Source organism: Bombus impatiens, unplaced genomic scaffold (assembly GCF_000188095.3).
Source record: "Bombus impatiens unplaced genomic scaffold, BIMP_2.2 scf_1060, whole genome shotgun sequence".
Lineage (NCBI taxonomy): Eukaryota > Metazoa > Arthropoda > Insecta > Hymenoptera > Apidae > Bombus > Bombus impatiens.
Window position 1 is genome coordinate 510,986 of NT_177479.1, and position 24,981 is coordinate 535,966.

Here is a 24,981-nt window from a genome sequence, read left to right on the forward strand (position 1 = left end):
CGTTCTGTATTTGTTTCCCAAAAAGGTGGGGTTGCTTTATGCAGAGTGCCAAATAACCTGTTTTGTTCATCCAATAATGTTGATAAATAGCCAAATTTGACATGTGTTACATGATAACAGATAAGTTTCAATTCTTGAAATCATGTGGAAATATTTTAATCGTTGACTCGAATACAATACAGTTCGAGGCTGTATCAGTAATGTGATTTCGAAAAGTAATTTTAAGAAATTTTAAGAAAATGACAACTGAGCAAAGTGCGCACGATCATTCCCTTGCAATTAGACAAGAAATACAACGTTTCGAAAGTGTTCATCCATCAATTTACGCTATTTATGATTTAATAGATCTGATATCTGATACACACATTGCAAAACAAATCCGCGAACATGTTGTTGCAATTGAAGGTATGATACTTATTGCGAAAAAAAGTAATATATATATATTTTTTATTTTAATATTTATAAATATATTTTTTATATAACAATAAGCAAGTTATTATTTTTTTTAATTACTATGAATTAAAATCTTTTGTTAATAGATTCATTTGTCAATAGTCATGAGTGGACATTGGCTAGAGATGTTCCAGAATTACATTTGGGAATTATTGGTTCATCCGACTCAGGGAAATCTGCTTTAGTTCATAGATATTTAACTGGTTCATTTATGCATGAAGAATCTCCAGAAGGTGGTCGCTTTAAAAAGGAAGTCTTTATCAATGATCAGAGTTATCTCTTGCTAATTAGAGATGAGGGTGGTGTACCAGAGTCACAAGTATACAACAATATATTATATATATAATTATCATATAGATGTACATATGTGTATTTATGTATACATATGTTAAAAAACATATTATGCATATTATTGTGATAATATTCTTTACTTAATAACATTTAACACAGGCATCACTTATTTCAGTTTTCTGCTTGGATAGATGCTTTATTACTTGTATTTAGTTTAGAGAGTGAGGAAAGTTTCTCAATAGTTTGCAGTTTTTATAATAGAATGTGTTCATTTCGAAATATGTCAGAAGTACCAAAAATACTAGTAGGAGTTCAAGGTAATACTTACATTTAATAATTATAAAAATATTTCTTGTTACATGAATTTCTTATACATTACAATGTACACCAATTTTTTTTTTATTAAATCATGTTTATTACATTATTTAGATTCAATTAATGATTCTAATCCCCGGGTTATAAAGGATGTTAGACCACGAAAATTGGCATGTGACTTGAGGTGTCCTTATTATGAAACATGTGCTATTTATGGTTTGAATGTTGAAAGGGTATTTCAAGATGGTAAATAGTTTAGAATAATTCCCAATGTTGCATGCAAATTTAGTTTCATTACAGAATAGTTTACAATGTAATAGTTTGTTTGTACTAAATTCACAGCATGTATAAATATCATTCATTTTTATTGTATTCTTTCTTACATCATTACTATTATACTGTAGTGACTTTGATAAATATTTTGAGAGTATTCTGAATATTACAGTGTGTCAAAAAATTATACAACATATATCTGCAAAACATTATCGATGTAATGGACAACAAGCAATAGATAATGAAACAAAGTATTCTGTTCCAATGATTGCCAAAAATACACAACTTCTGACCAAAGAAATGGAAGCAACAAATTCGTCAAAATTAAACGTGAGTTATTCTCTTCTTTCAATGTATTGAATTAAAAAATTTGTGTAACAATTTATATTTGTCCAGGTATCTGATAAAGATGAAGATTCTAGTAGATCATTTCATCATAGTTCTACCCAAAATGATTCTGGAATAATGGGTGACAATTTTCATAATGCACAGAATCAACATGGAGATTTTAGATCCTCAATATTAACACCAACCACTATCAGGTTTAATTTTTGTAATATATAATTTTTTTAATTGCAGAAAAAATTTTTTTTACTCAAGTTTTATGATATAGGAAGTTTAGAAGAAAGTCTAATATATTTACTCCATCAAAAAAGGAAAAATATAACATGGGTGAGATGGGTGTTGGTAGGGAAATACCTGTTAAACAAGGATACTTATTTAAACGCAGTAGTAAATCTTTAAAAGAATGGAAAAAGAAATATGTTACATTATTGGAAGATGGTCGTTTAACTTATCATTCCAGCTTACATGTAATTGTATCGTAATTTAATATTTTTATAAACATTGTGCATTATGTTTAAGAGATTTACATATGTTTCCAGGATTATATGAATGATACTAATGGTAAAGAAATATTATTACAATATGTGACTGTAAAAGTGCCTGGAAAAACGCCTAAAGGTTCTAAATCATCCAATGCTCAAGGTGCTTAAATATTTATTTGAATGCTCCTACATTTTATATTATAAACAAATTGATTTCATTTTGTGTGTATCTTAATTTACAGAAGATAGTTTTGAATTTTCTATCATTTCACTAGAAAATAAGACATGGCATTTTGAAGCAAATAATTCTGAAGACAGAGATAGTTGGATTTCTGCTATAGAACAACAGATATTATCGAGTTTACAAAATAGCGATGGTGATAAAAAAAACGAAACTGATGCTTTCAAAATGCATTGTATAAAGAACAAAGTATCAGGAAATGATGCTTGTGTAGATTGTGGTGTACCTAGTAAGTAGTTCACTTCTAAATTTATTAGAGAAGTCTTTGATTTTATTCCTTATATTCAATTTATAATCGTATTTTAGATCCGGACTGGGCTAGTTTAAACTTAGGTGTATTAATGTGCATTGAATGCTCAGGAATACACAGAAATTTAGGTTCACACATATCAAAAGTTAGATCCTTAGACTTGGATGATTGGTCGTAAGTGCGATAGCTACTTATTTTATCGTTTCAATTTTTCGATCTATGTAATAATGAATATAATAATTTTAGCAAAATAATAATTTTATTAATAAATGATTTGTTCTTAAACATATAATTATATAAGTGTATATTATTAGTATTGCATGTGAGCTATGCATGTATATACAGCATAAAATAGCCTTGACATTAATTTTAGCGCAGGTCAGTTAAGTGTAATGTTAGCCCTTGGTAATGATATAGCAAATAATGTTTGGGAATATTGTCTAAATGGGAAACAGAAACCAAATTCAGATTCTCCTAGAGAAGAGAAGGAACAATGGATCAGATGGAAATATGAAGACAAACTCTTTTTACCACCGATTAATCCGAACATTTCTTTAGGGAAACTGCTTATTGATTCGGTTTGCCGGTAAATATTTTTAGACTTTCGGATGAGTTGTATTGTTATAAATTATTGTTGGATGATTTGCTGTATTAAATGTAATGTAGGGGTGATATGAGAGCATTTACATTATGCTTAGCCAGATGTAGTTATGAAGATATCAATATGCCTGTCAGTATGGAAGATTTAAGAACGCCTTTGCATTTGGCTTGTGCTACAGGAAATTTAGCTATGGCACAACTTCTAATATGGGTGTGTATTTATTCTTGACCGATTAAAGTATATATACATATGTTATAAAAATCATATAAGTACTTGTATATTGTTGAATAATTACAGCATAAAGCAAATCCACAAAACTTAGACCACGAAGGGCGTACGTGTATGTCATATGTACGAGCACTCGAAAGAACGCTTGACAATTCATCGGATTCTATGGAAATGCAGAAGCTTCTTGAAGTACTTGAACAAGCTAGTATTTCTGGAGTAGATGATGTAGAAACTTCTCAGTATTAAAATTGTTTATGTTATGTACTTATTGCATGGAAGGTCATGCTTTAATTAATGGCTTAGAGTTGATATAATTTTTATCATTAATAGTACTGATACTCATAAAGACAACCAAAGTATGTTAAATGGATTCAAAGCATAAAACGGTCTATTTCTATAATATAGAGGACTTACATTGTATGTAACAGTATATATCTTTTTAATGATGGCTATAAAGTTCATAAAAAATTTGACCAGATATTTTAATGAATATAACATACTTTGCATATATATTTGTACATTGAAGAGTAGTTTGAATTAAAAGTATAATTCATACTATATATATAAATATATATATATTTAACAAGGTTTAGGTCAGTGAAAGTATTGTCTAATAGTAAATTGGAGTGTACATTATCAATGACTGAGAGTACAAACACTCATAAATCTAGTTATATTTATACACTGAATACATTTAATGTATTTGAAAAATGCTTTTATAACTTTTATTTTATTAATTATAAATTAAACATATAATTACCTCGCAATATAATCGGATTACTTTTAATACCTGACCAAATAAAGTTCTGAATCTTGCTTGTTTTATTTTGTCAAAGTATGTTGAAATCATTATTTTATTTAATTTTATTAGATGAAAACATTGTTTTGAGCACATAATATCCTTCACCTATTGTACTTGAATCGTCTAAAAAAAATGTTAGGAACAATTTCATGCATGTAAGTATTATCTTAAATATTATATTATTTATAAGAATTTTACCTAATGGATATATACTTGTTGGAAAAATCGGTAACTGACTACAGTATTTAATTGTCTTTAGTTTTCTCAATTTAGACTGAGATGAAAGTGAAATTCTTCTCACACTCGGAATTCTGGAAGCAACATATAATATATATTTATATGAAATTTATATTTATATAAATTTAAATTTGTAATGTGTATTATTATATTAATATAAATATATATTAAATTCGTTATATGAAAACGATATAATTTACTAAATTATTACTAAACTTACTCATGTAAATGATGCACTGCTGAGGTGGGAAGGGGAGTTTTTAAAGTATAAATTTTGTTTTGATGTAAATCGCAACTTTGTATTGGCGATTTTTCACTGACATACTGTTTGAATACACAACCAAATAAAATTCTTAAATCATCATTTGAACATTCTAAATTATCTTGTATTAGTAATATAAATTCCAAGCATATGTGAATTTGTACCAAATATAATAATCTTTTTCTAAAAACACATACAACACATATTTGTGTTGGTCGACTACATAAAGTGTTCAAGCTGTTTTCTCGGAAACCTTAACAGATATTGACTAATTCCTTCTTTTTATTTCAATGGTACAGGAGGATTTTTTCTGTCATAACTCTTTAATTATGCAGAATAATGCAAAATCCTTCAAGTAAATGCTATTTAGTTTCATAAGAGGTATGTAAATGGACAAATATTAATATGGCATGCCACTTTTAAAAAATAAAGGGAGTTCTCCTTATCTCCCTAACAACCTTAGCAGTTGTATCAGAAAAATCTATTGCTCCTCAAATAATCAGTCCTCGTGTAATTAAAAAAAAAAGTATTCGTCAATATCTGCTACAGTTTCTGAGAAAACATATTGTAATATATATAATGTAATGCAATATAAATAATTTCATTATACATACCTATAGGTATCAATTGTAAACTCATTACAAGATATCTTTTTTAATTTTTGTTGAATATCATGCAATTCACCAAATCTTGCATTTGCTAAAATGCTTATATAATCTCTGCACAGCTTTTCAAAGCCCATGTCTATAACATATTCTAATGGTAAACTACCTGATAATAAATGTGAAATTACTTTCTCCTGATGTGGATTGGTAATAATCTTCGCAAACCTTGTTGAATTTGTATAATTAACCTAATATATATATATATATATATATATATATATATATATATATATATATATATATATATATATATATATATATATATATATATATATATATATATATATATATATATATATATATATATATATATATATATATATATATATATATATATATATATATATATATATATATATATATATATATATATATATATATATATATATATATATATATATATATATATATATATATATATATATATATATATATATATATATATATATATATATATATATATATATATATATATATATATATATATATATATATATATATATATATATATATATATATATATATATATATATATATATATATATATATATATATATATATATATATATATATATATATATATATATATATATATATATATATATATATATATATTCATAATTTCATAATTATAAACACCTTTCTTGATCATATTTAATACAAAAAATAAAATTAATTTTCTTTTTAAATATTAATATTACCTGTGGCAAACAATCATTCACTAGAATTTTATCAAGCACTATATGAATGCATTTTATCATTTCAAAGTAACTTGAATTCTCTGTAAGCATTAATATTATTTTAAATACACAGGTACAAATTTACTTTTACATTACTACAAAGATAACATATACTCACTTATTAATAGTTCCCATAAAAAGTCTGTAAAATCCAAATTGTGTCTAAATGGAAGACTCTGAATATATTGATAAATTTTTATATCATTTTCTAAATTTTCTTCATTTGAAAAATTAATTTTGTATTTCTCAATATCACTAGAATGTCTAAAGCTGTAATCTCCATTTAACAAAAGATTTAAATTGCTCAATATATTATCATGCTCCTATTTTAAATAATCATCAAAATGACATTATTAAATCTTTGAAATGGTACATAAATATCTCAGATACAACAATTTTTGGATACCTCTTCATATGGATTTATAAAATTATGTGGAAATTCCAAGGGAATTGAATTATAATGAGAATCTATATTCTTTGTATGACCTTCTATCATACACAAATATTGATTTAACAATAATAATTGTTTCCATAATTCTTTTAAAGGAGTATTATTTGAATTTGTAGTAACTTGAACAATCTAAATAAAACATGAACTAATTAAAGAAGAAATATGTTCAATTCATTATAATTAATTAATGTTACCAAATTATTTTTGGATGTTCTTGTAGGTGTACATGATAAACTACAAGTATGTATTTCTACACTTAGACTCCCTTCGAAATTACTTTTTATATTATTATGTTTGTCAATCATTTCCTCTTTTGTTCCAAATAAATCAAAAGTACTGAATGCAGAGACAGCAATCTACATACATGAATAAAATTATGCTATAAATATTATGTATAGATTATTAAAAAGGACGATAATACTAACATCTTGTTTAGATGCATCTGATAGCTTCAAATGATTCTGAAGCATTTTAGAAGAAGAGTTTTTAACAGTTTCAAAAGTTTCAATACCATCAAAACAAGTTTCTATGGTGGTAAACCATTCTCCTTCGATTGTTGCACCTAACAACCTGCTTTTCTTATGATCCTTACCATCGCAAAGTGCAAATATTGGTGGAAAAGAATCATTTATAAATTCAATGCATATATTCAATGCAATACTAAAATAAAATCATGCTGTTACTGTTACTTATTATATTTACTACAAGAAATATCTTTTATGCAATTCTTATAAGTTTACCATGCTTCTGTTCTACTTAGTGGTAGGTATTTTTCTTCCTCTTTATACCAATTTTGCTTTATCAAAATTGTGCTATCCTCAAAATCATCTTCTCCTCCAAATGAATACTTCAAAGGCGATCCAGTAAGGTCAAATTCTAAAATAATCAAGTAGCTTCTATAACACGAATAAAAAAATTTTATTGTATAAAAAACTTACGTGTTTCATCAATATCGGTACATTCTGAATGATTATTAATAGATTCAGAAGCCTGATAAAATAACAGAGAATATATTTACTAAAATAATCCTTTTTCTAAAATGGTAACAATTATGCAACATACTTCTTTATACAGAATAAAATACGGCATATCTTTGAACTCGGGAAAAATACGATTTACATATGACAAACAAATTTTATCTACTTTTACAAGAGGATCTAACTTTTTTCGCAATAATTCAAGTTCAAACATTGTGATAATTATTTGTAATTCAGACTTAAACTACAGTTTATTCAACTTTATTTTATAAAATCGTTGCAAAAATATTTGAATTGCAATTTTAAACGTTTGAAATATTGTGTCCAAGAAGACATCATGATTTAATATCATTTAAGCTATATTTCTATGTGTTATTGTACATTGGATACCAAAAATCCCAAATTTCAATTTGTAAAACTTGATATTCGAATAATTTTAAATATGTGATGTCTATCTATTATAAATATAATTATTATTCAGAACATAATGCACTTGAGAAAAATATGTATAACACATATGATATATCGAAAGATAATGTTTAGCTGATTTTTGGAACGGTGTTCAGGTATTCGTTGTTCGTCTAATCCTCGGACAGCCGTTTCGCGTTTGCGCTACTTGCAGTGGATGACATCGATATGTCAATACTTGTAAAGTACAAAATCTTGAAAAAGAGTATGATGTCGTAAAAATAGAAGATACTCAGAAAATAATCATAGTTACGTATAGTGATTAGGTTATGAAAAAGTCGAACAAATATTGGACAGGTGTGGGTAACATTTCAACAGTGTGTTTGTCCGAGGTGAAGAGGGACCGTGAGGACCTCGAAGACAGTGTTCCGAACTTTTACATGAAGGAACAAGATATTCCTGAATATTTGGAAGGCTGTGGTTTAACCACCTGTACAGCCGGCGACATGCCTGAGGATGTGGATGTCCTACGGGATAATAAAGAGCAAACGAAAGAAAAAAAATTATCGTCCGCGTCCATAGCAGGACCAGACACTAAAAAAACAGTAACTGTCAAACACCCGGAATCGAATAAACCGAAGCCAACTACAAAGAAAGGGAAACCGATACAAGCTGATTTAGATGTTTCTAAAGAATTTACCAGATGTAAAGAAGAATGTTTAGAGCGGCTGGATTTAAGTAAATCGAATATTACTCATCTACCTAGTACGGTACGGGACTTGACGCATTTAGTCGAGTTTTATCTCTACGGTAATAAACTCGTTACGTTGCCGCCAGAAATTGGTTGTCTTGGAAATTTGGAAACATTAGCTTTGAGTGAAAATTCTTTGACAAGTTTACCAAATACATTAGAGAATTTGAAGTCTTTAAGAGTCCTTGATTTAAGGCACAACAAACTGAGCGAAATACCCGATGTCGTATATAAACTGACGAATCTTACAACATTATTTTTACGCTTCAATCGAGTCCGATATGTAAGTGATAATATACGAAATTTGACAAATTTGACAATGTTGAGTCTGAGAGAGAATAAAATCAGAGAACTTCCTGCTGGTATCGGTAAATTAGTCAATTTGATAACATTTGATATTTCCCATAATCATTTGGAACATTTACCTGAAGAAATTGGGAATTGTGTCCAGTTGTCTACACTTGATTTGCAACACAATGAGCTTTTGGATATTCCAGATACAATTGGAAGATTAGTCTCATTAACAAGATTAGGACTTAGATATAATAGATTAACTAGTATTCCAAAGTCCTTGGCAAATTGTAAATTAATGGATGAATTTAGTGTAGAAGGAAACCAAGTATCTCAATTACCAGATGGACTGCTTGCAAGTCTTTCAGACTTGACAACAATCACATTGTCCAGGAATGCTTTTACTGCATATCCATCAGGAGGACCAGCTCAGTTTACAAACGTTTATTCCATCAATCTGGAACATAACAAAATAGATAAAATACCATATGCTATTTTTTCTAGAGCAAAGAACCTTGCAAAGTTAAACATGAAAGAAAATCAATTGACTGCTTTGCCATTAGATATTGGGACATGGGTCAATATGGTTGAATTAAATTTAGGTACAAATCAACTTACAAAAATTCCTGATGATATCCAATGCCTTCAAAATTTAGAAGTCTTAATACTTTCTAATAATTTATTAAAACGTATTCCTGCCAGCATAGCGAACTTGCGTAAACTCAGGGTGTTAGATCTCGAAGAAAATAAAATTGAATCTTTACCTAATGAAATTGGTTTCCTAAGGGACTTGCAGAAGCTAATCTTACAGTCTAATCAGGTAACTTCTTTGCCAAGAGCAATTGGTCATTTAACAAATTTAACATATTTAAGTGTTGGAGAAAACAATCTAAATTATTTACCTGAAGAAATTGGTACACTAGAAAATTTAGATTCACTTTATGTAAATGATAATGCTAACTTACACAATTTACCATTTGAATTAGCTTTATGCACAAATCTCAGTATTATGTCAATTGAAAATTGTCCACTTTCTCACATACCACCAGAAATAGTAGCAGGGGGACCTTCTTTAGTTATTCAGTTTTTAAAAATGCAAGGACCTTATAGATCCATGTAACAAAATTAAAAAAATTATTTCTGATATGATTTAGATGTCGATTCTTAATAAGAATGATACAAATGATATTTGATACTAATATCTATTAATACTACATTCTCACTGTAATGATCTCACATCAATAAAAATTATATAAATTATGGATATATAATATATGAAAAATGTGCATATATTTGTATTCTCATAAGATGAATAATAACTAATCACATGTCTGCAATTATGGATATATAATATATGAAAATGTGCATATATTTGTATTCTCATAACATGAATAATAACTAATCACATGCCTGCGATACATTCTCAATATGAAAAAAGAAACATATATAAATAAATTATGAAATTGGTGCTGACTTGGAAATATGCACAACTGCAAATAAAGCTATAAGAAAATAAATTCATGATGAAATATTTTAGATATAGTAATGACATAAATTTTACTCATACTTTATTAATATATATAGTTCATATTTCATTCATTTATTTTGTTTATTTTATGTATATTATTTATCAATATTATAAAATATAATGTATTTTAATTTGCATGCAATATATTAAGATACATTACTTCAAAGATACATTAAGTTCACAGTTTCTTACAGACAGGTACATGAATATCATTTTTGGAGACATAATTATTATTTTCAGGATTTACTATATAGTATACTACAATCGAGTGAGATAATATTATTCAATTGAAGAAATACAATTAAGAATCGGCATCAATGATTTTATATTTCAGTTACTGCTATCCATTGCCATACAAACAAGATATTTTGATGAAAGAATTAAAATTATTTTTAATGATAAGTTTACCTTGTATTATAGCCTGAAAGTAGATATTGTGTTAGTTATTTTATGTTATACCGCAAGAGCTTCAGTTCTGGGAGGTTTCATAAGAAAACACTCTTCCAAAAGGCAAAAAAATCTATTTATATATCACTTAGCATACTGTAATGAATAACGTATTATTTTTTTATTTCTAAGACTAAATGTAAACAATCTTATATTTAAATATTCTAAATAATTATAAAAAAATATTTTTTTCACATTTGTTAAATAAGTTGCAATATTCAGTGGCAATTATAATATACATTGACTTATACTTGTATATGTTTACAGAAAAGTTAAAAATTGTGACGTTTTAAATTAATTAACTGTAATAATTAGTGCAATTATGATTTTTAATTGAGTCATTAGTATGCTCTCATCAGATGAAGGAGCTGCCAAACAAGCATACTATTATCTAGTTTTAATTTTATATTATTATAAGATCATTTTTTGCTAAGTTCCATATGTGCTTCTGATGTCATTTAAAAAGGCAAGTATTTTTATTATTAGTAAAATTTTCGTATTTTTTCTGCACTGAAATATAGTGCCAATATTAATTACAAATAATTATATCATAATTGATCCCATTATTGAATATGGTCAATTGTATACAAACTTATATGTATATGTATATATGTATGTTTTATATTGGATTCATAACTGTAACAGTTGATTGGATTTTATTTATAGCCAACAATATATTGATTTTTAAAACATGTTACAGATTCTTACACTCATACACCTGATACTACCTGTTTTTCTTAGAAACTAATAAATGCAAACATAAAAATTTGATTTATAATCCATTTTACTATGTAATGGCTGTGCAATAAGAAATTAAATAATTAGCACAATTTTACTTGTATTAATTGTATAACTCAAAATAATATTATATTAATATATTGTAAGTTATATATATAGCAAACAGATATTTTTTATTCTTTAGTTAGTGTTATTTCAATATATCGAAAACATTGACTATATGCTTGTTAGTAAACAAAGATTATAGGTATTGAAACATTGTTGTGTATGATGTAAGTGAACAGTAGTATTCATAGATTCTACTTCAATTTTTTTAAGTTATAATATTTTGTAAATGAAAATGTAAAATTATTAATTTTGGGAATTATGGAAACATATAAAACATAAAATGGAACTTAGCAAACTTTTAATTATAATTAAGAAAAAGTATGCCTATTCTGTAACTACTCGTTGACATAAATGTATGATTTGTTATGTGTCTATTTACACAATTTTTCTACACTAGTTATGTTTCAACTATAATACAATGTAATGTATTTGCATTAAACTTTGTCTTTCAAACTTCTACAACTTGTCCATAAAATAAAGACCGATAATAATACTGTATAAATAAGACTTTACCTAACTTCATGTTAAAAGTTTTTTCTTTATGCAATGACAAATTTTATAGATTATATCATTAATAAGTTTTGTGCTATTAATAACTTTCAAATTAATTGAATTTAATTAAATATTAATGTCAATTTATAAATTTCATGTCAAATTGCTTATCTTTGTGTTATAAACAATAATAGTTGTATATATAATTTACAAAATATATTCATTCATCTTCCTTACTAAAAAAATATAAAATGTTGCAATTAAAATATCATTTTCCTTTAACAGTACATACTTGTGTATGTTTAACACAAAGTGAAATATTAAATGAGTATCAGAGTATATCTAAGAGTTGCCAAAAAGAGTGCTATAATACAAATTGTTGTGATAAACTGTTCAACAGTTTTAAAATACATAAGTAATACTATAGTATGATCGAAAAATGATTAAATTTGTATGAAAATAAAATAAATTACTTCTCAAATTATAATCTTGTTAAATAGTCTATCAAGTGCGACATAACGTATATATAATTTTAAAATGATATTAATGTAATTCAATGTATATGAATATATAGGATGCTGTATATTTCTAAATATATAAATATAACATAAACATTTTGGGACTCTGATTTTATTCAAATTATTGTTTAATACTGAAATTAACTTATAAAATACTTTATTATACATATTAGTGACTTCCGCAATATTGCAATTACAGTACATTATTTTTACGAAATGAAGTACTTCTACGAATACGTTAATTCGTTTCTCTCATCCTGAATTTCTTACATTTTTTTTTCATATTTAAGAGAAATAAGACTCCGCGTTTTCATAATAAATCTTCCGAACTTTACATTATGTTTAATGTTATGACACTGCAATTTTAAATATGATACAATAAAAAATATAATTTCATATAATAAGTAATAACTATATTATATACTTCTTTAGATTCTTCAATAATTTTGGATGGAGAAACAATATTTTCAGTTAAAGCACTACCGCAAAAATTAGATTTTTGGAACAATTTTCTTGCACTCGTAAATTCTTCCATCATACTTGTACTTAATTTCCGATTTATCATTGTATTGTATACATTTTTCCCTGAAGTAATTATTAATCTAAAATTAATATACACCAATATAAGTCACTCCTTTTTATTGAACATAGTAAAAGTAATATCTATAAATATTAATAATAATACCTTATAAGTTGTAATATCTCTTCCGAAAAAGATCTTAGATCATCTAAAGTAGATTCACAATATTTTAAATCGGTTTCTGTATTTTTGTTACGAATGAGTATTATTTCCTTATTGGTAATATCAATTTCATTTTTTAATTTTAATACTTTATTACACATATCAACTTTGTTTAAATTTTCACCAATCACAGTGTTATATTTACATTTGTGAAGTTCATCTACTTTTGTAATATGAGAATTTTGATTAAAAATAGAATTAAAATTATGCCTTAAAGAAAAATTCCAAATTTCGTTACAAAATTCATCTTCTGTAACCCATACTTTGCAATTTATATTATCCTTTAAAATAAAACAATGTTAAAATAAATGTAGAAGATATATGATGTATATATACATATTTAACAAACAGTTCTAAATTTATTAATAATTTACCAAGTCTTTATATCTTTCTTTGAGTATTTCTTTTTTAAGTCGTAGCTTATTAGTTTTTGTATTTAAAGTACCTCTAATAATCTTTAGTTCTGTACTCTTATTAACATATTTCATTAAATGTAAATCGTGCTTTTCATTATTTGGAGACATCATGATTTTCATGAATATATATGTATACATATACATATTAATTCATAAGACAAATACATTAACAGTCATTAAATTTTTTTATATAATTTCCTTTAGAATATTGTCCATATTCTTCTAAGGATTTACAACCATCGATTAAGAATATTATTTTTCTTAAAAGATATATTTCAAAATATAATTTATTTACTAAATCTATAAGAAGCCACTGACTAATATTAAATATATAAAATTAAAATTTTTATATATTTTTTTTCACTTTATGATACTTACTAGATATGACTCGTGATTGGTAATTTCCGTTAAAACATTTCCAAATAACCTACCAAAAGCAATTACATTTTGTGTTATGGCGTGTAGGAAGCTTATTCAGTAAAGTAACCTATTTTGCATGTAAACAAACTTTGTTAAAAATTGTATTGATCATCGAATATAAGTTATTAATGGATTAAATATAACAAAGTATGAATATAAATATAATATGAGTTCCAGCGGCTTGAAAGTGTTAAAGAAAAAGTTAGTATAAAATTAAAATATTTGTATGATTTCTTTACTCCTCAATTATTTTAGTAATATGTTTCTCATGAAAATGTTATAATGAAAGAATAATAGATGCATAATAGTATGTAATTAGAATTGATTTAAACCACTTTATAACATTTACAGTAATTCTTGCCCACAAAAGGTACGATGCCAAAAATGTCTGGAAATGGGACATTGGAGTTATGAATGTAAGGGAAAACGAAAATATTTACATAGATCTTCACGTACATCGCAGTTGAAGAGAGCCTTACAGAAGCAGCAAGAATCTAATGGGTAAATTTGTAAAAACATGATTAAATTATTAAGTTTCAAGATAAAAAATCGTAATGCTAATGATGATCGTATGTCATATTTACAGTGAAGAGCAGAAAAAAGAAGTGAAGAAAAGTCGTTTACAAAAAAAAATGAAAGAAGAACCTAATAGTTCTAGTAATACAAATTCTAGTGCTGATAGCAGTAGTTCCAGTAGTAGTAACGATAGCAGCAGTAGTAGTTCATCTTCGGACAGTGAATCAGATTCTAGTGATAGCGTTTCCAGTAGCAGTGGTAGCAGCAGCAGTAGTAGTAGCAGCAGCAATAGTAGCAGTAGTAAAAATAGCAATCATTCTAACAATTTTCTATTTTCAAAAAGACATTCTAAATAAAAAATTTTAGATAAAAAATAAAAAAACCTTATGATAAATATATTCATTTTTTAAATATTTATGAAGTACTCTCTTTTTCCTTGGTGATTCAAATATAATAAATGTACAATAATTTCATTGTAAAAAATTGAGATATCTAAAGTACTTATATGTAACATATATTTTAAATAATAATTTATATATCGTGGCTTGTAATAGAATTTTATTATTTATATTATGATACCAATACCCTCCTAATTACATCAGATATTTGTAAGTAAAAAATCATAATTTTGTACTAATGACTTTTTTATAAATTAAGAAATATTTATTATAAAATCAAAAGCGCGAAATATAAATGTTAAGAAATTTAAAACAAAATAATTTTTTATTGAACTATTACATCAAAATATAATTCACTCTAAAAGTTTATGTTTATATAACAAATATTATCATGTTGTAAATAAAATTATGATTTTATTCTGACAATTTTTGTGTTTCATTAGTCATCAATTCCTTCAGGAAGTGTTTGTATTATTACTTTTCTCTTTGCATCATAAAGGAAATTATTTGATTTGAAAATTTCACTTTCGTAGAATGGATGAAGATTGCATATATCAATTTGTCTAGCCTAAAATAAAATAACGATTTTAGTACGAGGTTTGTGGATTTATAGGAGAAGAAATGAAATAATCCATACCCGATCCAATAAGTCTTTTTCTGAAACTTCAATCGTTGTAATACGATTTCCGTGTATCGCTTTTTGAAACGCTAAAGTATCTAATGTAAGCTGCCTAAGTATATAATACAGAAGTTCACTGTGATCTTTGTTATATGACAGATATTTCTGGAATGTCTAGAAAATAATAGAACATTTATTATAGTTTCAATAAAATCATTATGTACACATATGTATTCATAATCATATTCACGATCATACCTGGCGCATACTTTTCATTACCGAATATTTCTGTGTATCAACAAAACTATCAAGCATCATTCTGATAGCGAGATTAATATCACCTTCTTGAACGTGATCACGTAAATGCATTTTAGCACTTGCTTCAGCCATACGTATAATACTTTCTATATGTCGTACGGTAATTGGCAAACTTCCAGTGGCCTATTAGGATGAAGTTTATATTATTATACTTTGAAAATTTTTGTAAAAATTTATGAATGTTTTTAACTTACCAAACTTTCTTGTCTTAATTGGCTGTATAATTTTGCTACCTTATCTTGATCAATGTTTGTTAATTTAGGATGAATGTTTTGTCGCACATAGACTATGTATTTTTTTAAAAGATCTTGTGGAATAGATATGTCATTTGTCTTTTCTTGTGTTGATGTTACTTTTCCTGTATTTGACGGATGATGTCTGATATGAGAATTCACAACAAATTTAGCCAAATGCCGGTCTTGCATAGGATCTATTTCATCTTTTACTACACAAAGAATATCAAAACGAGACAAAATCGGTTCTGATAAATCCACCTATATAAAAAATTATATAAATATAACTTATGATATATAATACATAACATAAAATAAAGATGTACTTCCTCATCTTATATTATATCTTACATTTTCTGAAAATGTCATACTAGCATCATATCTGCCTCCAATGGGATTAGATGCAGCTATTACTGAACATCTAGCATTAAGTGATGTAACAATTCCCACTTTTGAAATAGAAATACTTTGTTGTTCCATAGCTTCGTGAATAGATGTTCTATCTTGATCATTCATCTAGAAATACAATAATAATTATATTTTATCACAAGCATTTCATATAAAATGTACCTTATCGAATTCATCAATAAGACAGATTCCATTGTCGGCAAGGACTAAGGCACCAGCTTCTAATGTCCATTCTCGAGTAGTTGGCGACCTTCTTACAAAAGCAGTCAATCCCACAGCTGAAGCTCCTTGACCTGTTGCAAATACTGATCTTGGTGCAATTTTTTCAACATACTTCAAAAATTGAGATTTAGCTGTTCCTGGATCTCCACATAATAACACATTAATATCTCCTCTTACTTTATGCTTGTTACCTGTGTAAATATAAGACTTTTATTGAATAGTCTTGAATACTCTTCAAATACATCCAAAATGATGTTAGAAATGAAAATACCAGGATTTTTTGATTCGCCTCCAAATATTGCTAAAGCTAAAGCTCTTTTTATATATTCGTGACCATAGATTGAAGGCGCAATACTTGCGACAATGCGATCCAAAATTCGATGATCTTTACTTAAATTAATGATACTAGAAATATCTTCTTCGGTTAAGGATTCTACAATTTCTTTTGAATCTTTTACTTGTAAATGATTAGCAAGAAGGACCGTTGCAAATACAGGAAAACCCTTAAATACAAAATTGATAGTAATTAATTAATATGAAATTTTTAAATAATCATACGCAAATATCTTTTACCTGTTCTGTGTTCAAGGAACCATCATAATTATTCGTATAAATAGCGGTAACGTCTACTTCGTCTCCGGGTTTACAGCGATCGCAGAGATCTGATAGAAGAATACATTCTTTGCTTCTGGGTATTCTCCCTGCAGGAATTTTGCCTGGCGATTCTTGAATTGTAATTTTTTGATAGTTTCTGTATATTGTTTGTTCCATGTTAATCTGTAATTAGTATTACTATATTTATAGAATGAATATATTGTTTATATATAAATAAGATTATATTTAATATTTGAACTTACCATAAAAGGTCCAATGCTTTGACATTCAGGGCACGAGCCAGGCTTAACTTCAGTGTTTTGATGCTGTACAAAAGGACCAAGTACATATCCACACTTTGTACAGTCATATTTTACAACAGACAATTGTGGTAGTACTCCTGTGGTTGCAGTAACAACTCCTAGAGTACGTACTAATTGGTTCAAATGTAATTTCCTAATTTTCACCATAAATATTATGTTATATTTTTGAAGAGCAAAACATTTTTGTTGATATATAATTACGTTTTACCTAAATGTACGAATTTCTTCTATTAATGGCAGTTCTGATATTCTGACATGAATTTCACCAGTAACTCTTTCATAGCTGGGAAATATATTTAGTACTAGTTCCTTTGCAACTTCATCAAATATTTCTAACATTTGAAATGGAGCTTCTGGCAAAAAATAAGCCAAAACATGTTCTTTACTAGCAAGGATAGGAAACTCCACAACAAAGCTAGACTATTAAAAAATAATGTAAATATCTTTTATGTCTTATATGAGCATTATTACAATTAATAACACAAAAATATTACTTGATTACTCTCGCACATGTGACGAATTCGTTCTTTGTACATATATTGTCCTTTTGAATTAGTATGTGTACGAAGAAAGCTTTTAAAACGATTGGAGATTTCAGTTTTTGGTCCTAACATAGACACCCACTCTTTAACTGAATGACCTTTTGTATCTTCCAAATTCTCAATAGATTCAATCATCTAGAATGAAAATAAACATAGTTATATAACATAATAAAATAAATTGTGCAATAGAACAAAAAGCAAACAAAATACTCACCTCTGTGTCTTCTATATCACCTACTGCTGCTTTTTCAGCCATACGCCTTTTACGGGCATGTGTTTCTTCTTCATCACTCTCATCTTGAATATTTAAAATCTATGTTGTATGATACATTTGCAAAGTATATATTAATTATATTATTACAACACTAAAATATACCATAAAGTAAATATCTATCATCTCTGATAATTCCTGCAGCTCTGTCTCTTTTAAGCATAATGGCTTCAGCAACTGCACGTTCTCCTTGAGACATTTCTGAGTACTCTTCATCATCCACTACATCTGGATCATATCTATCTAATGCTGGCATTGGACGATAATCACTGAAATAAAAATATATCGTCCAAAATCCAATGTCACATATATCTTGTCTAGTATATGAAAAAATGAAAAAAACCTTACGCTTCCATATTATCTCCAAATAATTCTTCTCCTTCTTCTTCTTCTTCTTCCTGATTAACATCATTGTCATTACCAAGTAAATCTGCTTCATCTTCAAATGGTTCATCTATTTCTGGTGCAGGAGATGTCATTGCCTCTGTATGTCTATCAGAGCGTGCTGGGCTACTAGAATCCTAAAAAATATATAAAACAGAATAAAAAATAAATGAATTCGAAGATTTAGGAAAATGATACCAAAAGTAATAGGATACAATGAAAAAAATATATTAGAAAAGAATTTAATTATTTTTACAGGCTTTTTATTCCTAATATCTTACCATTACGCTTGTATTAAAAGAATCGGGATAACAGCTAAATAAATTTTTGAATAAAAATGTAACGTAGATTTGAAGTATCACTTTTTTGGTTCCAAGACTCAAACCAAAAGGTAGGAGTTGGCGGGAATCTCCTTTAGGGATACTGTTTTGTCATGCCAACAATTCTTCACAAATAACTATGATGAACCAATAGTAAAAGTTCTGTGTAGGTAATAAATGAAATTTTTAAATCGTATTGGGTAGCAGACTTTACCACATGTTTTTTATTAATTACAATTGTTTTAATATAAATTTTACTCATACAAAGAAATATTTACAATTACAAACATAACAATTTTTTTGTAAAAAAAATAGCTAATAAGATAATATAACAAGACAAAATGACAAAACTTATGGAATTTTTATATTTTAGTGTTATTTGTTGAACAAGAAGTATGTTTTAAAAAATATAAAGATTGTAATTTATCTACTACAGAAGCAATTTCTGCTTGTATATTTGCTGCTCTCACAATAAGATAAAGAGATTCTTGAAAACGTTTTTGTGCAATTCGCAAACTCTGTGGGACCAATACTCCAAACCATTTTATAGGATCTTGAATCTCGTCTTCACTTTTATCCAATCTCTTTAAGCTTATGTCAAAATTTGGAACTATTTTGCCAGTTTCCTCAGTCAACTTTGTCTCCAATTCAAATAGTGTGACTACTCTCTCATTGTCAACAGGAACCTGCAAAACGCTTATACTTTCTTTGCCTCGTATGTATTTAGCCTTAGCTAATTCAATGTAACCATCACGTAATATTTTCTCCATTTGGACATCAATATCAATCTTTTCTTGCATTAACTCCAAATTACGCAATAAATTTTCATCAATAGCTTTACATATGTCATCTATGCTTTCATGCATATTGTGTATTATCAGATATTATTAACACAAAGTAGTAATACCTGATTACAATGAATAATACTGTGGAATAGTATCTGAAATATATAAATAAAAATATAATGCTTATTTATGTATATTATAATGTATAATGTAATGTTCATACATTTTTTTATTTAATACATACCAAGTATGAAAATTATTTCTTTTATAGCTGATAACTTGATAACAAATTGATATTTTTTTCATAAGTAATTGTTCATAACTTTATAAAATTTATTATTTCGATAATTTTATATGTAATTATGATTCATATATATTAAATTTTTAAAACAACAATATAGTACACAATGTTCTAAAGCTACAAGGTTGTAGCATTTGGCTACACTGCTTGCACCACCATTGTTATTAAAGGATGTGAGCGTTATAAAATTGAAACATACTGTAATTTTATGAAAATTAACAATGGCAGTTAAAGAGAAACAAACAGACACTTCTGCTGACGAAATAGAATGGAATGTTGAAAATGAAATTCAATTATTCTTTGCTATGAACGGACATAAACCTGTTGGTAAGATTTCAATTCGCACAATGACGCTACCTAGGTTATATTTACGTTGTTAACAAAAATAGTATTCATAATTTTATGTAATATATATAAGTTTATGCAAAAGAGATATAGATAGCTACTAAGATTTTATTAAATATTTGCCTATTAAGGTATCAATAAATATTTTCATATGGTCTGTATATGGGAAAAGTTTCGTGTTGCTATTCACAAGGATTTATCATTAAAAACAATTTGGGAACATTTGGAATCAATGTATGATCTAATGGCTCTGGTACTTACTATTATGTTTTAAAAAATGACTTATAATCGCTTAAAATAATGTTGATAATATACTCAAAATATCCCAGGATGATATGGAGGATTTACCATTTCCTAGTCAAGAGATAGATTTCTCTTTACCAGAAGAGTTTTTGGGACCTCTTAAATCTCGAAAAAGAGAGGAACCAGAATTAAAGTTGAAAGAACAAAGGGAAAAATTTAAGGAGCTGAAGAAAGATAAAGAAATTAAAGATCCTACGAAAAAAGAAACTGTTCTTCGCGACCTTAAAGGAAGTAAAGACATTGATAAAAAAAAAGAAGAATTTAAAAAATATGTTAAAGATATAGAATTAAAAAAGGATAAGCTTAGAGAAATAAAAGATGTTAGGAAGGAATACAAATCTTCTAAGGGCAGATCAAAGGGGAAAGATGATCTTGATGAAACAGGTATATGTATATTTGTCTCCAATATTTTTAAGTGCATTTAAAAGATTACATAATTTCTTTTTTTAGCTTCAAATGGCAAAAAGGAACGTAAGGACTCTGATTCTGGTCGTGAAAGTTTGAAAAGAGGTCCAAAACGACCAACTAGGCAAAGTATGGATAGTACATCTAAAGCATCTTCCAGTCCACGTGATACACCTCCACCAAAACGAAGAAGGATATAACAATTTGTATAAAATTGTTTTACTTGTACCTTATATTGTGTATAAATGTTGCATTTTAATGTATTAAGAAAATGTGAATCATGTATTTTTCTATACATGAATTGCATTAGGTCTCATATGAAAGACTATCTGGAAATCCAATTTTATAAGAAGAATGTAAACTAAATCACTGTAAATACGACATATTCTGTAATGAATAAGAAGGAAGAAAGCATTAAATGTATGAAAACTTATGTACATATAATTTTTTCATAAAAAACATGAGCATATTAATTAGAACCAATACAATTTATTAAGTAACTTGCTGTTTGCAACATCACATTTGTAGAATCACAAGTATGAAAATATGAAAAATAAAACAAAATTAAATATTCAATCAAATATTAGCCAGTGTTTATTACAAAAGATGGAAACATCTTCATTGACAGGGATTTTTTTAAACAAGGCGGCTCGTGCTATTGGAATAGTTGGATAGTCCCCATTTTTGTTGATGGAATGAAATGTATCGTATGAGTCCAGACATCATTGGTGACTTTCATGTGCTGGCAATTCATTCTCCTTATGTGCTTATCTAAGTCTTCTAGCTTCACGTTCAGATTCCAGCAAGGTTAGTAAATCACCTTCTCGTACCGGGCCTTTCACGTTTCTGATGATCTGTCTGTTCTGTTCGCCCAGAAATTCAACTTTAACTTGCGTGCACTGGCCTTGTGAGCCGGTTCTTCCTAAGACCTTTATAACACGAGCCAAAACTACTGGTTTATCCATTATTGTCTCACGTGGCTTTGATGCGATACCAAAGAGAGGTTTTACGTAAATGAAGGAATTTTTCTCGCTTCGCAGTCCAGTAAAGATGGCAACTTCCGGTGAGCTTCTCCAGTAGTATCATTGAATTTAATTTAGAAAATTTTAAATGATAATGGTTAATGTAAAAAAATATAACTATATAGTTAGTGATATAGAACGTGTATTTTGTAAAGATAAGAATTATTTCATTGTCTTAAACATAAATAATTAATGTAATCTGTCTACTAATCTGTAATACGTAGATGGCGTTTTCAATGTTACCACGTGTAATTTAAAAGTAATAACGAAAATGTTATAACTATTGCTTGATATTATTATTTCCTTTAGTTATCATAGGATTGAAAACATTTAAAGATTGATTGATTGCTCAATTGTTATTGAAGTTTTATAAATTATACATTATACATTTTTTTTCTATATTTTGACAACGTGTATTTGTACTTATATCAGTTTTACAATATGTTAATTTTTCTCGTTGCAACAGCAAGTCGCAAATCCTAATTAATTTAGATTGTACGACAGTTCATAATTATTTATAAAATTACATAAAAAAATCTTTTTACATTTGTATCATGCATCTTTTCTTCAACTACATGTCAAGTACATATTACTTGATAAGATAAAAATTAAATTCAATAAAACATAACTGTGACGAATAACATGTTTAGAATTTATTGTCAAGTTTGAATATTTATCATACTGTACGGTAATGAAGTGCATAATTTTTCAAGAGGCAAACGTCCAAACCTGTTCTACATAGAATTTTAATTCTCATCAAACAATCAATCGTAATTAAAATTTAGTTCTGAATGCATAAAATTTAAAATCATAAGTTTTTGCAGTATTTCATGTATGCTATAAGAATCAAAGTGTAGATAATATGTTCAGTTGGTTAAGTCTCTGCCATTAGATATTAACAAAAACACTAAATACATTTTGACAAGACGTATTAATAATACTTGCTAAAGAATATTAAGGTCTAAAATGTTCCTTAATCTACGATCAACGTTGCAGTTTAGCGCTCCAAACAACACACTATTGAAATAATAACAATATCGTTAACTCTTGAAAACACAAGACATAGTTTTTCCAGTTTTTACATAAATCAGTATTAATAGGACATAAAGGTAGCAAACAAACTTTAAAACATTCAACAGATTTTGATTATATATATTACATTTGATTACATTACAACATTATGCTATAAAATAAATCTGCTTTTGGAACAAGAAAAATCACTGTTTAAGTAAAGTAGCCCTTGATATATCATTTATCGAAGAACTTTAATAGTCCATGAAAACTGTTAAATACATGATTTTCCTTTATGTTTTGGGGTAAAAATGAACTATGTCGCAAACTATGCTTATCGTACTAAGGATGCTTGTACTTGTTTAAGTATAATGAAATAGTTTGCTATAATGAAAGTGGACCCTGGCATACATTCATCGTGAATACAAAAGCACCCATCTTTAGCAAATAATAAAATTATATACATACAATACTAAAATACTGTTTTTGGACGTTTTATTTTTTTCTTGAGGTGATGGTGCTGGTTGATCGAAAATCTTTTTTCTTCACTTTTACTGATCATTGTTGATGCATTTGTAGTTGTATTAGAAGTACCATTACTTCTTGAAGCTACTGAAGCTGGAGGTGCAGATGAAAAGAAGGAAAATATATCATCTCCAGCACTGTTTCTCTTTGTTTGATTTTTTGCTTGAGCACCTATTAAAAATTTGCGTATCTTTAGAAATATAAGCTACATTTAATATCATTATTGAAATGCAAGGGAAGAAACATATACCTAAGACCAATAGAGCTAGAGTTGCAGAATTATTTGCTCTGTTAGGTTTAGGACTAACAAAACTTTTACTTATCGAAGTCTTCTTGCTTCACGTTCAGACTCCAGCAAGGTTAGTAAATCACCTTCTCGTACCGGGCCTTTCACGTTTCTGATGATCTGCCTATTTTGTTCGCCTAAAAATTCAACTTTAACTTGCGTGCACTGGCCTTGTGAGCCGGTTCTTCCTAAGACTTTTATAACGCGTGCCAAAACTACTGGTTTATCCATTATTGTCTCACGTGGCTTCGATGCGATACCAAAGAGAGGTTCTACGCAAATGAAGGAATTTTTCTCGCTTCGCAGTCCAGTAAAGATAGCAACTTCCGGCGAGCTTCTCCAGTAGTATCATTGAATTTAATTTAGAAAATTTTAAAT

The 24,981-nt window shown here is 27.4% G+C and overlaps 10 protein-coding genes across 13 annotated transcripts; 4 read left to right on the forward strand and 6 right to left on the reverse strand.

Annotated features, from left to right (window-relative positions):
• The first annotated feature begins 133 nt into the window (after positions 1–133).
• LOC100748787 (centaurin-gamma-1A) lies at positions 134–3,799 on the forward strand. Its single transcript, XM_003493223.4, has 13 exons — positions 134–405; positions 540–772; positions 920–1,061; positions 1,174–1,305; positions 1,505–1,662; positions 1,729–1,874; positions 1,946–2,144; positions 2,217–2,319; positions 2,402–2,629; positions 2,707–2,824; positions 3,024–3,236; positions 3,317–3,461; positions 3,549–3,799. The coding sequence occupies exons 1-13, from the start codon at positions 240–242 to the stop codon at positions 3,723–3,725; spliced, it is 2,160 nt and encodes a 719-aa protein (XP_003493271.1). The 5' UTR covers positions 134–239; the 3' UTR covers positions 3,726–3,799.
• A 189-nt stretch (positions 3,800–3,988) lies between these two features.
• LOC100748902 (protein zwilch homolog) lies at positions 3,989–8,050 on the reverse strand. 2 transcript variants are annotated; one of them, XM_012391318.3, is made up of 12 exons: positions 7,699–8,050; positions 7,575–7,626; positions 7,377–7,512; positions 7,062–7,296; positions 6,831–6,992; positions 6,592–6,765; positions 6,304–6,508; positions 6,147–6,226; positions 5,395–5,633; positions 4,739–4,963; positions 4,480–4,592; positions 3,989–4,404 (listed from the first exon to the last, which is right to left on the reverse strand). In XM_012391318.3, the coding sequence occupies exons 1-12, from the start codon at positions 7,825–7,827 to the stop codon at positions 4,334–4,336; spliced, it is 1,821 nt and encodes a 606-aa protein (XP_012246741.1). In that variant the 5' UTR covers positions 7,828–8,050; the 3' UTR covers positions 3,989–4,333. The 2 variants fall into 2 exon arrangements, with proteins under 2 accessions (XP_012246741.1, XP_033179404.1); XM_033323513.1 differs by having other exon boundaries at positions 3,989–4,592.
• A 123-nt stretch (positions 8,051–8,173) lies between these two features.
• Positions 8,174–10,580, forward strand: LOC100749021 (leucine-rich repeat protein soc-2 homolog). The gene has a single exon (XM_003493225.4). It carries the CDS (start codon positions 8,351–8,353, stop codon positions 10,181–10,183), a length of 1,833 nt encoding a protein of 610 aa, XP_003493273.1. The 5' UTR covers positions 8,174–8,350; the 3' UTR covers positions 10,184–10,580.
• A 2,410-nt stretch (positions 10,581–12,990) lies between these two features.
• On the reverse strand, positions 12,991–14,521 carry LOC105681484. Of its 2 annotated transcripts, none has more exons than XM_033323516.1 (5): positions 14,431–14,521; positions 14,011–14,352; positions 13,580–13,917; positions 13,319–13,496; positions 12,991–13,250 (listed from the first exon to the last, which is right to left on the reverse strand). In XM_033323516.1, the coding sequence occupies exons 2-5, from the start codon at positions 14,194–14,196 to the stop codon at positions 13,161–13,163; spliced, it is 792 nt and encodes a 263-aa protein (XP_033179407.1). In that variant the 5' UTR covers positions 14,197–14,352; positions 14,431–14,521; the 3' UTR covers positions 12,991–13,160. The 2 variants fall into 2 exon arrangements, with proteins under 2 accessions (XP_033179407.1, XP_024226688.2); XM_024370920.2 differs by having other exon boundaries at positions 13,307–13,496.
• Positions 14,061–15,362, forward strand: LOC100749142 (zinc finger CCHC domain-containing protein 10). 2 transcript variants are annotated; one of them, XM_033323519.1, is made up of 3 exons: positions 14,061–14,178; positions 14,843–14,973; positions 15,059–15,362. In XM_033323519.1, the coding sequence occupies exons 2-3, from the start codon at positions 14,867–14,869 to the stop codon at positions 15,342–15,344; spliced, it is 393 nt and encodes a 130-aa protein (XP_033179410.1). In that variant the 5' UTR covers positions 14,061–14,178; positions 14,843–14,866; the 3' UTR covers positions 15,345–15,362. The 2 variants fall into 2 exon arrangements, with proteins under 2 accessions (XP_033179410.1, XP_003493274.1); XM_003493226.4 differs by lacking the exon at positions 14,061–14,178 and adding an exon at positions 14,463–14,673 and having other exon boundaries at positions 14,824–14,973.
• Positions 15,363–15,780: 418 nt separating this feature from the next.
• Positions 15,781–19,712, reverse strand: LOC100750209 (DNA replication licensing factor Mcm2). Its single transcript, XM_012391313.3, has 15 exons — positions 19,582–19,712; positions 19,265–19,437; positions 19,022–19,185; positions 18,860–18,942; positions 18,598–18,780; positions 18,312–18,523; positions 18,044–18,236; positions 17,760–17,963; positions 17,458–17,689; positions 17,127–17,377; positions 16,908–17,072; positions 16,518–16,817; positions 16,264–16,446; positions 16,024–16,179; positions 15,781–15,954 (listed from the first exon to the last, which is right to left on the reverse strand). Exons 1-15 carry the CDS (start codon positions 19,582–19,584, stop codon positions 15,826–15,828), a joined length of 2,631 nt encoding a protein of 876 aa, XP_012246736.1. The 5' UTR covers positions 19,585–19,712; the 3' UTR covers positions 15,781–15,825.
• A 104-nt stretch (positions 19,713–19,816) lies between these two features.
• Positions 19,817–20,862, reverse strand: LOC117152299 (coiled-coil domain-containing protein 115-like). The gene is made up of 2 exons (XM_033323518.1): positions 20,650–20,862; positions 19,817–20,560 (listed from the first exon to the last, which is right to left on the reverse strand). Exon 2 carries the CDS (start codon positions 20,484–20,486, stop codon positions 19,983–19,985), a length of 504 nt encoding a protein of 167 aa, XP_033179409.1. The 5' UTR covers positions 20,487–20,560; positions 20,650–20,862; the 3' UTR covers positions 19,817–19,982.
• On the forward strand, positions 20,852–22,192 carry LOC100749263 (MRG/MORF4L-binding protein). The gene is made up of 4 exons (XM_033323517.1): positions 20,852–21,033; positions 21,183–21,304; positions 21,381–21,738; positions 21,805–22,192. Exons 1-4 carry the CDS (start codon positions 20,928–20,930, stop codon positions 21,957–21,959), a joined length of 741 nt encoding a protein of 246 aa, XP_033179408.1. The 5' UTR covers positions 20,852–20,927; the 3' UTR covers positions 21,960–22,192.
• A 136-nt stretch (positions 22,193–22,328) lies between these two features.
• Positions 22,329–22,794, reverse strand: LOC100749377 (40S ribosomal protein S28). The gene has a single exon (XM_003493228.4). It carries the CDS (start codon positions 22,722–22,724, stop codon positions 22,527–22,529), a length of 198 nt encoding a protein of 65 aa, XP_003493276.1. The 5' UTR covers positions 22,725–22,794; the 3' UTR covers positions 22,329–22,526.
• A 1,233-nt stretch (positions 22,795–24,027) lies between these two features.
• LOC100749496 (40S ribosomal protein S28) lies at positions 24,028–24,918 on the reverse strand. Its single transcript, XM_003493229.4, has 2 exons — positions 24,568–24,918; positions 24,028–24,488 (listed from the first exon to the last, which is right to left on the reverse strand). The coding sequence occupies exon 1, from the start codon at positions 24,832–24,834 to the stop codon at positions 24,637–24,639; it is 198 nt and encodes a 65-aa protein (XP_003493277.1). The 5' UTR covers positions 24,835–24,918; the 3' UTR covers positions 24,028–24,488; positions 24,568–24,636.
• Between the last annotated feature and the right edge of the window lie 63 nt (positions 24,919–24,981).

What these genes read in the sequence shown, in the direction of transcription:
- LOC100748787 (XM_003493223.4), top strand. Translation starts at nt 240, where the DNA reads ATGACAACTGAGCAAAGTGCGCACGATCATTCCCTTGCAATTAGACAA. An exon ending in ACATGTTGTTGCAATTGAAG is followed by an intron (nt 406 to 539) that starts GTATGATACTTA and finishes TTTTGTTAATAG; the next exon opens with ATTCATTTGTCAATAGTCAT. An exon ending in GTGGTGTACCAGAGTCACAA is followed by an intron (nt 773 to 919) that starts GTATACAACAAT and finishes CACTTATTTCAG; the next exon opens with TTTTCTGCTTGGATAGATGC.
- LOC100748902 (XM_033323513.1), bottom strand. Translation starts at nt 7,827, where the DNA reads ATGTTTGAACTTGAATTATTGCGAAAAAAGTTAGATCCTCTTGTAAAA. An exon ending in TACCGATATTGATGAAACAC is followed by an intron (nt 7,513 to 7,574) that starts GTAAGTTTTTTA and finishes TGATTATTTTAG; the next exon opens with AATTTGACCTTACTGGATCG. An exon ending in GAACATCCAAAAATAATTTG is followed by an intron (nt 6,766 to 6,830) that starts GTAACATTAATT and finishes TGTTTTATTTAG; the next exon opens with ATTGTTCAAGTTACTACAAA.
- LOC100749021 (XM_003493225.4), top strand. Translation starts at nt 8,351, where the DNA reads ATGAAAAAGTCGAACAAATATTGGACAGGTGTGGGTAACATTTCAACA.
- LOC105681484 (XM_024370920.2), bottom strand. Translation starts at nt 14,196, where the DNA reads ATGTATATGTATACATATATATTCATGAAAATCATGATGTCTCCAAAT. An exon ending in AAGAAAGATATAAAGACTTG is followed by an intron (nt 13,918 to 14,010) that starts GTAAATTATTAA and finishes TTTATTTTAAAG; the next exon opens with GATAATATAAATTGCAAAGT. An exon ending in GAGATATTACAACTTATAAG is followed by an intron (nt 13,497 to 13,579) that starts GTATTATTATTA and finishes TATTAATTTTAG; the next exon opens with ATTAATAATTACTTCAGGGA.
- LOC100749142 (XM_003493226.4), top strand. Translation starts at nt 14,639, where the DNA reads ATGAGTTCCAGCGGCTTGAAAGTGTTAAAGAAAAA. An exon ending in TTGAAAGTGTTAAAGAAAAA is followed by an intron (nt 14,674 to 14,823) that starts GTTAGTATAAAA and finishes TAACATTTACAG; the next exon opens with TAATTCTTGCCCACAAAAGG. An exon ending in AAGCAGCAAGAATCTAATGG is followed by an intron (nt 14,974 to 15,058) that starts GTAAATTTGTAA and finishes TCATATTTACAG; the next exon opens with TGAAGAGCAGAAAAAAGAAG.
- LOC100750209 (XM_012391313.3), bottom strand. An exon ending in AATTAAGACAAGAAAGTTTG is followed by an intron (nt 16,447 to 16,517) that starts GTAAGTTAAAAA and finishes TCATCCTAATAG; the next exon opens with GCCACTGGAAGTTTGCCAAT. An exon ending in AAAAAGACTTATTGGATCGG is followed by an intron (nt 15,955 to 16,023) that starts GTATGGATTATT and finishes ATTTTATTTTAG; the next exon opens with GCTAGACAAATTGATATATG.
- LOC117152299 (XM_033323518.1), bottom strand. Translation starts at nt 20,486, where the DNA reads ATGCATGAAAGCATAGATGACATATGTAAAGCTATTGATGAAAATTTA.
- LOC100749263 (XM_033323517.1), top strand. Translation starts at nt 20,928, where the DNA reads ATGGCAGTTAAAGAGAAACAAACAGACACTTCTGCTGACGAAATAGAA. An exon ending in GAACGGACATAAACCTGTTG is followed by an intron (nt 21,034 to 21,182) that starts GTAAGATTTCAA and finishes TTGCCTATTAAG; the next exon opens with GTATCAATAAATATTTTCAT. An exon ending in TGTATGATCTAATGGCTCTG is followed by an intron (nt 21,305 to 21,380) that starts GTACTTACTATT and finishes AAAATATCCCAG; the next exon opens with GATGATATGGAGGATTTACC.
- LOC100749377 (XM_003493228.4), bottom strand. Translation starts at nt 22,724, where the DNA reads ATGGATAAACCAGTAGTTTTGGCTCGTGTTATAAAGGTCTTAGGAAGA.
- LOC100749496 (XM_003493229.4), bottom strand. Translation starts at nt 24,834, where the DNA reads ATGGATAAACCAGTAGTTTTGGCACGCGTTATAAAAGTCTTAGGAAGA.